General features: G+C 28.5%; 2 protein-coding genes across 2 annotated transcripts; one reads left to right on the forward strand and one right to left on the reverse strand.

Annotated features, from left to right (window-relative positions):
* Positions 1-1,113: 1,113 nt before the first annotated feature.
* On the forward strand, positions 1,114-2,429 carry LOC107003392 (putative clathrin assembly protein At4g40080). The gene has a single exon (XM_015201715.2). It carries the CDS (start codon positions 1,241-1,243, stop codon positions 2,288-2,290), a length of 1,050 nt encoding a protein of 349 aa, XP_015057201.1. The 5' UTR covers positions 1,114-1,240; the 3' UTR covers positions 2,291-2,429.
* Positions 2,430-4,917: 2,488 nt separating this feature from the next.
* LOC107004806 (protein DETOXIFICATION 27-like) lies at positions 4,918-10,889 on the reverse strand. The gene is made up of 8 exons (XM_015203166.2): positions 10,521-10,889; positions 9,457-9,998; positions 8,475-8,561; positions 7,913-7,969; positions 6,691-6,929; positions 5,906-6,024; positions 5,497-5,586; positions 4,918-5,230 (listed from the first exon to the last, which is right to left on the reverse strand). The coding sequence occupies exons 1-8, from the start codon at positions 10,806-10,808 to the stop codon at positions 5,171-5,173; spliced, it is 1,482 nt and encodes a 493-aa protein (XP_015058652.1). The 5' UTR covers positions 10,809-10,889; the 3' UTR covers positions 4,918-5,170.
* Positions 10,890-11,648: the final 759 nt, after the last annotated feature.

The following is an 11,648-nucleotide window of genomic DNA, read 5'->3' on the forward strand; positions in this document are numbered from 1 at the left end:
TATCTTTTTATCTAGTTGACACGTGAAAAGTTAAAACTATATATATATACATAATATAACATCAATAAAAAATTAAATTAACTTTCGAAAAATAAAAATCGTAACAATTAATTTGAAATGGAAGAAGACAAAACATGATAACTAAATCAGGATGAAGAGATTATTAGTGGACCAAAGTCTCTTTCATATGTTAACTAGTTAGCAAAAGGGATTATTTTGCGTTTTGTCCATTAATTATTTCCATATAAAAGTATAAACCATTACCATTACTATAAAGTCAACAAAATTATAATATGGTCCCAATAATATTTATAATATCTTATATACTATATGTAAACTTTTGAAACCATAATATTTACACCTTAATCAAGGATTTATTCGAACCATAAAAACAAAACTCTTTTTTTCTCCTTAAATATTTGTCATGTTTAATAATATCGTAGAATAAAAACATGCACTTTCATTGTTGACGTTAAACACGTTACATTAATTACTATTATCAAGCTTTAAAATGATTCAAATTAAATAAAAAAAAAGGTTAAATTAAATGTACTCCTTCCGTCCCAAATGAAAAAATATATATATTAAAATATAAATTAAATGAATTACAATTTATATTTTAATATATATATTTTTTCATCAAATTAACATGAAAAGAGTTGTAACTTATAGAATTTTATCGTATATATATATTAATTATAAATTACATAAAAAATTTTTAAAAACTTATTATCATTTCTTGTGAGTTTTCTTAACTGTCAATAACTATCTATCAAAAATATTTAACTCTAGACGAAATTTTATGAAAACTTAAATTATCCAATGTTTTTTTGACAATTATACTCACACAGTTGATTAAATTGATTTTAAATTATGTTCCAATGAATAGGTGATAGTTCATATATGAGAATAACAAAACAAATATGTAAAACTTACTCGAATCGAATATTTATATCAAGCCAATATATTTATATATATACATTAATTTGATATAAATATTTGATACATCTATATTTTTCCCAAAACAAATACAGTAATACTTTATGCATCTTCTTGATACAATAACATATAGTAATATTATATTTGGAAACTATATAAATTAATCTTTTGAGTGTAAAAAAGTTGACAAAATTATATTTGTGAACTATATAATATGGTCCTAATATAATACAAACTATTTATTTTCTCCATCATTTTTTCTCATTTGTCTCCACTCAACTGCTTTCTCTTTCTCCATCAAATGGGAAAAAAAATAACAACTCTCAGAGATCTCATCGGCGCCATTAAAGACAAAGCTTCACAATCCAAAGCAGCTTTCATCTCTAAACCAAGCAGTTTCTCCCTCCACCTCGCCGTCCTCCGCGCCACCACTCACACGCCGTCATCACCACCCGACGACCACCACATCTCCTCCCTTCTCACCCTCGGTGACAGCTCACGCGCCACCGCTTCTTCACTTATCGTCATAATCATGGACCGACTCCACCGTACCGGCGATTCAACCGTCGCACTCAAATGCCTTTTGATCATACATCAAATTATCAAACGCGGACCGTTCATACTACTAGATCAACTCTCTGTTTTTCCGTCTACCGGCGGACGTAACTACCTCAAACTCTCCGCCTTCCGCGACGGCGCTACCGCATCTAGATTCACAATCTCCGCCTGGATCCGATTTTACTCCAGATACATCGAATCTCTACTCTACACTTCAAGGATTTTAGGCTATTTTCTCTCTTCGTCCTCTTCGTATAACACAGATGAAAAAATCTCCACCTTCTTAAACTCAGATCTAATCAGAGACGTCGATTCGTTAGTTCAACTGATCGAAGAAACAGTAAAATTACCTGATTCTCTACTACTCGACGGCAACAAATTGCTCTACGAAGTTATCGGATTATTGAACTCCGATTACTTATCGACGGTGAACGAGTTGTTAATCCGGCTCAGTGAGTTCAGCGAACGGCTCAGTTGTTTGAGTTTCGGTGATTCGGTTGAGTTGAGTTTTATTTTGAAGAGATTAGAAGAATGTAAAGAGAGATTATCGATTTTATTTTCGATTAAAAAGCCATCGACGGAGTCATTATGGTGTTCAGTATCTGAATTGAGCATAAAAATTAATGATTTGAAGGTTGATTTTTCGAAACGTAAGTTAATTACGTTCGAAAAATTGAGTGAATCGGCTCGATTTAATAATCGAGTCATGAAATTTGGTGATTCGGTTCAGTTTTCGTCCGGGAGATATGAGATGAATAATTTACCTCTTATGATTGTTAAAGGAATAAATTGAATAAATAAAAAAATTGAATGTTTTTTTTTCTTTTGTTATATGTGTGACAATATATTAGAAAGTTTTTTTTGTATGTTCCCACAAACATTTTTGTGTATAGAATATATGGTAGGTGTATACCAATTTGGAATTTTAATTATTATTCATGGTTTTCACTTTTCTCTATAACGTGTATTTATGACACTGTAATTAATTTATACTCGATTTTAGAATAATAAAACGAATCAAAAATTTATGAAAGGAAATCTAAGATTAAGATTAACCGTGTGAAGGAAATTTATTTTCTAAACTCAAAGAGCGATTAAGTCTGATACGTGTTAATGGGTGAAGAGAGCAATTGTGCCTCGTAGATGAATACCGACTCAATCAAGAGTCTTGGTCGGTCTCTAGGACCCTTTCTGAATCTACAAAATCATTTATCTACTTATTTCGAATAAATTTGATATTTAAGATTTTACATATCTAAAGTTTAGACATAAGTTTAAACTTTCATCCATATGTATATGAGCTTCAGATAAAAATACATACAATGAAAATTAAATGTAAAAATAATCAAACTTTAACTACGTAAAAGTTCGACATCGCGCAGGGTAAATTAACTTAAATGGTGGTTCCAACATCAAATATTTATGTTATGAAAAAGGTTAAAGCATACATGTAATTACTTTCTTGATGAATTTTCCATTCTAAATTATATATTTGCCTATGTTTTTGTGCTATGGAGAAATGATGAAAAAATGAACCGTTAAATTGCCACTTTATAAAGAGAATGTTTTTGTCAGTGTATATTATATTATTGCATGGGAATTGTTTCTACTATTGGAACAACATGGTCCCCTTGACGTTTTTACCGTTGGAAGAACTTTGTCTTGTACAAAAAATATATCTTTTTTATGTAAAAAAAATAATCTGAATTAATTTATTGATTGTCTCTCTATAAAAACATTTCATTTTTATTTGTATATTTTAAGAAAATCTTTATGGAATGATATGATCAACTAGTACTTGATGGTATGTTAGCAAAGTTACAATGTCAGATATTCATTGAATCAAAAATTTTTAAAGCTTCGATCTAGCAAAAAGATTTTTAAATCTTTACATAAATTAACGCCGCAAAGGTAGACCCATATCAAAGAGCGATAGTGTACATATGCATATACTTTTTTGAATTACGTCAGGGTGGTGTGTCTCTAGCCATTGCTTTGACTAATATACATCGTGTCATCTTTAAATTTTAGATTCATCATAACTCCCATGATTAAAATATAATATCGTGACCTACTTTGATTTTTTTATAATTAAAATATAACATTGTGACCGACTTTGAATTTTTTAAAGAAAAAAATAATAAAAGTCTAAGTAGCATAATGTGCATATATTGTATAAATTTGTGAAAGAGGAAGCTTATTTATTTGTCATGATTGAGACATCAGTTACTATATATTTGCAATTATACATTTAGTCAGATTATATTATGAAAACCTAGTGGTACTATTGAAGTACATATTAATATGGTCCAATTGCTCAAAATATTTAGCATATAGCACCTTATAATATATATAAAAAAAAAGCAATTTTCCAACTTGTGTATGATTTATATTAATCTAATTTTGATGTCAAAGCAAGTTAAATATTACTCTGGTACTTACCCCAGAAAAATTAATAATATAAGTGGCTATTAAAAATGATAAAATACATACGTTTTAATATGAACAGAGATTTAAAAAGAAAAAAAAACTAGGCGATATTTGCATATCTACCTTAAATTTAACGAACAAAATCACTTAGCACCTGTTACTTGTGGTAGGCGATTTCTTCAGATTTATCCTAATATTGATAAACAAAATTATTTAATACCTATTACCAATTAGAAGGAACATAATATTTCGTAAAATTAAACGATAAATATGATTATACTAATAATTATCAGAAATTAATAAATAAATAACACTGCACAACTTGATGTCTCTAGATTCCCAGTACAACTAACTATTTTTTTTTTAATAACAAACAAACAAATATTCCTTTTCCTCTCTTACTGACTCTAAAATAACTTAGGAAAACCAATTAATTAATTAAGGAATAAGAAAAAAATATAATTTATTTCTGTACCTCAAAAGTCAAAAGGTTGAATTTGTACATAAAGGATAATTACTAGAAAGAATCATTAATTAGGACAAGTAATCAAGATCTGTGAAGTTGCCAAACAAGAATTAATAAAATAATTTTGTTGACATTTTCCAATTAAGAATATAAAATTGGTACATAGTTTTACTAGGTCAAGATTTGAGAAGTTGTCAAATATGACCACTTTATATTTTGACCATTTTTTCTATATTTTGACTATTTTTATAAAGTAATCCTTAACCATTGTGGAAAAAGGCCCAAATGATGTGGGAAACTTATTGGGCCTTAATATTGATGTCCAAAAGCCCTAAGACTTCGCTTGATTGATTAATGACGATTTTCAATAGCATCTGTAAAATATCAAAGCTTACTAGACCATGACCATTTGACGAGTTCTCATAATTCTATTTAAATCGAACGTTTAGACAACTCGTAAGCGTTCTAGAATAAATATTGTGTGCTCTTCAAAAAAATAAACATAATATAGATCGAACCTAACATCTTTCAACTATTTCATAGAATCAAAATCAATCAATTTCTATGTTTACATTTCAACATACAAAAAAATACATACCATCAATTAACTTCATTAAATTTATACATATATTAGTACACTTGTGTAGAAAAGAAAAATTACAACTAGCTTAATTAGACTGAAAATTAAATTAATGCACAAATTTTCGAGATAAAATATTCAATATTCTTGTTATATTTTTCGTCATCATAATAATTTAGCAAAATTCATCGCTAATTCTATGAAGTCAAGTGATCAACATTGTCCCATTTCCTTACATGCATTGAAGCCTTCTCTGCCTGCATTTAGAAAAAAAATATTATTTTTACGTTTAGATCGCTTAAAAATAACTATATCTATACGTCAAAAGAACAAGGTTAGGTTTCTTTTTACTCTATTCACACTTAAACATCATATGCTTGCGTTGATAGGTACTTAAAGGGTTGTAGAGAATGTTTTTACTCACGATAAAGTAGAATTATTTAATGTGAATTCGAATTAGTCAGATTCTCAAAAGTGATACTAAACGTCGACGAATGAGAAATTAGAGGAAAAAAAATGTTACCTCTTTAGTCCAATCACATCTAATTGTGATTATAGCCAATATCAAAGTCTGAATTGCAGTTCCACCAAAGATCATTCCAGCCCATATTCCCTATAAAATAAAATTAAAAAAAAACATTTCCATTAGCTTAAATTCACATTTAATTTCTAGTTAAAATTTAATAATGAAAAAAATATTCAAATTTTAGAAGTTTCACTTTCAAAAACTTCAATTCCATATTTACCAATTTATGCAACACAAAAACCATTTGTAGAAAGAATTTTGTACAACGACAACATATTCAGTATAGTTTCATAGTGTGAGTCTAGAGAGGGTCGAAACATATGTTGACCTTATCCCTACCTTGTAAGACATATTTCGACTTAAATAACGCACATCAATACGTTAAAGGGGTATATGAGGAACATACCATGACACCATAGTGGAAACCCCAGCCCATAATAAAGCCCAAAGGGACTCCAATTAAATAATAACAGCCCAAATTTATATATGCAACATATGCTTGCCATCCAGATCCAACAGCAACCCCTGTTAATATCCAAAAATAAATTGAAAGAAAAAAATTAAATCAAGAAAATAGACATAAAAAAATTGTTAATAAATTCATAATTTCTTTGAATGAGTATGATTCAATTCATGTATACAATTTAATCCCTTCCACCCCCTATAGGTTATTCGATATAAAGGTAATAAGTTCAGTTGATTATCGTCAAAGACAAAATCTATAAGTCATACGTTCAAGCGTTAAGAAAAATCATTAATGCTTGCATTAGGGTAGACTATCTACGTCACATCTTCAGTGGCATCCCTTTCATCAAGTATTTCAATCGAACTTGTAGAACATAATCCTAAATCCGATCACCGATCTAACTAACATAACTTTAATCCCTTCCACGCCCTTAAATATAGTTTAGATCTAAAGGTAATGAATTCAGTCAAACTCGTATAACATAGTCTGATACCACTTAATATCATCAGGGACACATAATCTAAAGTCAGTGGGGGTAGTAAAGTTGTAACCTTCATGTGACCTATGTGACCTATACGTCATAAGGATTCGACTATCTACATCAAACTCGTAAATTGCATCCCTTTCCTCATAATATAATCTTAAATTCGCCTCTGATGACATAACTTTAAAATGAACAAACAAAAAATAACAATAAAATAGTGTCAAAATTTTATAAAATTTACCTGAGAGAATAGGTTGAACACTGTTGAGTAAAACAGTGAAAGCTAATAGAATAGCTAGTTTATGAACAGCTTCAAGAACAGGTTTGCTTGTTGAGAAAATTAGGGCAAATTCATTGTGGAAAAATATGATCAAAATCCAAAAGAATAATCCAATCACTGTTGATTGTATCACTGCTACTGCTGTTGCAAATTTTGCCCCTTTTCCATTTCCAGATCCCAACTCATTTGCTACCCTTACTCTGCGTACGTAACAGGTTCAACTGAATTCAGTATTCTCGACATAAAAATATATTAATGTATTATTGTATGTGATATACAAACTTAAACGATGATAGTAATGTATAAAAATCATTCATTAAGTGTTAAGAAATGTATAAATGTATTATAAAAATTTTGGATCCATCTATATATATGATATACAAACTTAAACGATGATCACATCATATAGTCAAAATCGTGCTTGAGACTGATCAATGAATTTCTTCATTCATAAGTTTAGGCGGAGTTAGGATTTTAAGTTTATAAATTCGAAATCTCACTTTAAAAGAAATGCTAAATTAGTCGTAGTTACCATATTTTTTTAATAATCCATGTAGCTACAAATTTTTATGTTTAGTTAATGATCTTATTGTTTATTGTTAATTTATGCTTCTTTATTAGTGTTTTAGTCCTATAAAATACTAGTTTTGTCATTTCAAGATGAAATACGTATTTTGGATCAAAATATTAATAGTAGTAGGGAAATTTTTTACCAAAGGATATTTTGATTTAATTTCACATGACATTTTTTTTTTATCTCATTCCATTTAATTTTTTTTAATTAATTTTTTTTTATTTCTCCTAATTAGGTAACCATTCAATAATCATGTGTACTTTGGACAAAATCATTGTTGTGGATCTTGTCTTATCAACAACATTAATTTAAAAATTATGTCAGATGCCAGTTTAGCATTTCGAATACGAAAATAATTTTTATTTAAAAAATTAAAATTCAAAATTAAGTAATTTTTAATAATTTTAATTTTGACTTTGATTTAAATAGTTATACGTAAAAATAAACTAATAGCTAAATACTTAAAATTTATGGATTCTGAATTTGTCACTAAATTCATAACTATAAGGTTCGCGATTATATATAAGACGTAACCAATAACACCCACATATTTTCATAAATTATTTAAATGATTTTTTTTATTTAAATGGAAAAATAAATTGAACTTACCCAGTTCCAGCAAAAAATCCAAGAGGAATCATCAATTCCCAGGCATTTATACTCATGCTACAAAAATTAAAATTAAAATAAGATAATGACATATATACATACAGAATTAATATTTTTGTGTGGGACAAGTTTTTTTTAAAAAAATAACTTAGTCATTTTCTTTTCTTTTTTTGTAATAATAATAAGTGATTATGTTCTTGTATGTGACAAGTTGAAAAATACTTGGCCATTTAATTTGATTCTTTTTTGTAATAATAATAAGTGATTAGGTTCTTGTATGTGACAGGTTGAAAAATACTTGGCCATTAAATTTGATTTTAATAGAACCACGAGACTTGTGATAATAATATTCAATAAATGTCAAAGACAATAATAATGAGAAGATATCAAAAATTCTTTCTTTTTTTGGTACATATATTAAATTTAAATTTGTTAGTGTTATCATTAATAGTTATAGTCATTAACGTAACCATATACAATGAATGGTTGTTAACAATAGCGGAGTCAGAATTTTAATAAAAATTTTAAAAAATAGATTTATGAAATAGTCGAAGGGAATTACCAGATGGATAATGCATCCAAAGCAAGTTTAGCATTCTCCAAATTACCAGTCATCACAATTAGCACCTTGTAGTACCAGTTCTCCAAGCTGTTCCATTTACACCAAAAATGAAAAAAAAAATTAAAATCATTAAGCATAATAAATAAATTATGATAATTTGACGTTTCAAATTTGAATCATATATATATATATATATATGTGGAATTTGAATCATAAAACTATATCATATTGATTAATTGATTGTCTTTAAAAAAAAGTCACTATCACAGAGTTTCAAATTTTGTGAAATTTCATGACATGTCTTGAATTCATACGTGGAATCTGAAACTTTATCCCATTGATTATTAGACTCTATCTATGAAAAATAGCCAGTGTCACAAAATTCTTAACTCCATAACTGAAATTTCATAACATGTCCTGAAATTCACACATGAAATTTGAAATTCTGTCGCGATAATTATTAGATTATGTCTTTCAAAAAATAGCCAGTGTCACAAAATTCCAAAACTCCATAAATGAGATTTCATGAGATGTCCTCAAATTCACACATAGAATTTGAAACTCCGTCACGATAATTATTGGACTATGTCTTTCAAAAAGTAGCCAGTGTCACAAAATTCCAAACTCCATAAGTGAAATTTCATGACATGTCATCAAATTCACAAATAGAATTTGAAACTCCGTCACAGTAATTATTAGACTATGTCTTTTAAAAAAATAGCCAGTGTCACAAAATTCCAAACTCCATAAGTGAAATTTCATGACATGTCCTGAAATTCACGCATGGAATTTGAAACTCCGTTACGATAACTACTAGACTCTATCTTTAAAAAAAAAATAGCCAGTGTCACAAAACTCCTAACTCCATAAGTGAAATTCCATTCCATGACATGTCCCGGAGTTCTTTCACACGTGGAATCTGAAACTCCGTGATAGTAACTATTACTATTTACAAAATTTAGCCAAAGTTAGAAATTGTTACCATAGCATGACCCCAGAAGAAGCAGAAAGTTTGAAGAAGTCCCAAAGTCCAGAAAAAGCCTCCACACTAAATCCATTCCAAGAAAGTGGACATCCACCACAAGTAGTATAACAAAACAACACCAAAAACACCAACCACCAAGATAAATTCAAAGTAAATGTTGTCCCAATAATTCCCAATTGAAACTTGTACACAATTAACCAACTTATCAACACATGGACTACAAATGCCACAAAATTAGCCCAAGCAATCACATTGTTTTTCAATTGGCTTTGCAAGAACCTTTGCAATGGAAATTGAAATGCAAAGCAAAAGTGTAATGGTATAAAGGCTAAAACTACAACTCCAGAGAGTTGTGCCACATCTTTTGGTTGCCCTAAAAATATCAAGACTGGTGTTGCAAAGAAAAATATTGGTAACATTATGATGCAACATAAGAATAGTACTATCCATGAACGTTGCAAATATACACCTAACATATAGTATTTTTTGGCACCAAATGCTTGTCCACATAGTGTTTCCAATGCACTTGCCATACCTAGCTGCATAACAATATAATTTTTATTATGATTTGTGTGGTGAGAAACAAATTTCGTTAAAAAGTTTGAATAACTTCAATGAAAAACTTTCCTTTTTGATTCAATTAAAATATTAATAAAAGTAGCCGCTGAACATTTCTCGATGTGTAATGAAAAGAGTTTAATAAAATTTCTAACAAGTACGATTATAGAAAGATTGTTCATAACTCATGTAACAACAACCACTTATCACTATATATCAATCGAATAAAAAGGGTTCAGTCGAATCTCTTTTATTGAAAAATTATATTGTAAAAGCATTGTTTTTATATAATACATAAAACAAAATATTGGAATTTGGAATTTCCTAGACATTAGTGGTCCAAGAATCTTTTTTAGGTTGCGTTCGAATTCCAAGAAGTTGACACTTTTACATATTTCAAAGAAAATTTATCTATACACACGTATCAACTATATAATTGAAACGTAGTCGATTGATTGATTGATTCAGTAAAAGCACGTTATAAAAGAGAAAAAACAACATACCATGAGTCCGAAATCGAAACCAAGAACAACATTACTAGCAATGGACATAGCTGCAAGTTCAAGATCACCAAGATGGCCAGCAAAAGCTTGAGTGATAACAAACATTGAATAAGAAACTATTCTACTAAAGATGGCTGGCCCAACTATGTGCCATAGCTTCTTTGTTTCTATCCAAAATCTTAAACCAAAACTTTGATCATTTTGTTCTAAATAATTAATATTATTTGTTGAAACATAATCTAATAAGGGTACTTTATTTTCATCTATTAATTTCCCATTGCTAGACATTTTTTCCTTTATTCTCTCTTTAGGCAAAAGAAGAGAGAGAGAGAGAGAGAAAAGATGAGGAAATGATAGCAAGAGGAATTCATTTGTGTTAATGAATATATATATATAGTAGTAGTCTACAAGGAGAACTCAAAAGAAAAACATCTTTTATATAGTTACAATAATATAAGAAAATTAAAATTGAAATTTTCTTCTTATTTATTATCTATTATTGGAGTAATCATTTGTTCCTTTTCCTTTCACCTTTGGTCTTTTAAGAGGTTCGTGGAAAAATTACGCCATCTTATTGAGGACATGATTACGAATAGAAAATATAGATATCAAAAATAGATAAATAACTAATAAATTAAACGTTGTCTAATATATATATTATATTTTTATTATTTTTTAAATTTTTGTGTTATATATAGTGTTTTTTGTGTAGTTATTGAATTATTCAGTTGTTATTTTTGTATGACTATCTTTGCTATTGTATTTGTGTTAGATATTATTCTGAAATATTTTACTCTAAGTCATAAATCTTTTAAAAATGATATATTTACCTTTACAAAATAGAAGTGAAGCTATACGTACAAACCTATAAATTAACTTTATTGTCAAATTTAATTTAAATTTTGAATCTGTCTCAACTCTCGATAAATCGGGCATAAGTTGTATATAAGATTGAAGTTCATGATTGGAAGATTGGGATCAAGAAATCAAGTTGTCCACGTATTTTTGGAAGATAGTACATCAATTTTGACAAGTGGTATATGACGGTTCAGCCCTTTTTATTCATTTCATTTATTTATAAAAAAATATTTTAATCATTTTCTTTTTGTGTGGTGAGTTCACGAGATG

Source organism: Solanum pennellii, chromosome 11 (assembly GCF_001406875.1).
Source record: "Solanum pennellii chromosome 11, SPENNV200".
NCBI classification, from domain to species: domain Eukaryota; kingdom Viridiplantae; phylum Streptophyta; class Magnoliopsida; order Solanales; family Solanaceae; genus Solanum; species Solanum pennellii.

Excerpts from the sequence above, each read along its gene's own strand:
- LOC107004806 (XM_015203166.2), bottom strand. The coding sequence starts at position 10,808 with ATGTCTAGCAATGGGAAATTAATAGATGAAAATAAAGTACCCTTATTA. Across the intron at positions 8,562-9,456 it reads TCTTCTGGGGTCATGCTATG|CTTGGAGAACTGGTACTACA; the intron begins GTAACAATTTCT and ends TAAATGGAACAG. Across the intron at positions 5,231-5,496 it reads GATGTGATTGGACTAAAGAG|GCAGAGAAGGCTTCAATGCA; the intron begins GTAACATTTTTT and ends TTCTAAATGCAG.
- LOC107003392 (XM_015201715.2), top strand. The coding sequence starts at position 1,241 with ATGGGAAAAAAAATAACAACTCTCAGAGATCTCATCGGCGCCATTAAA.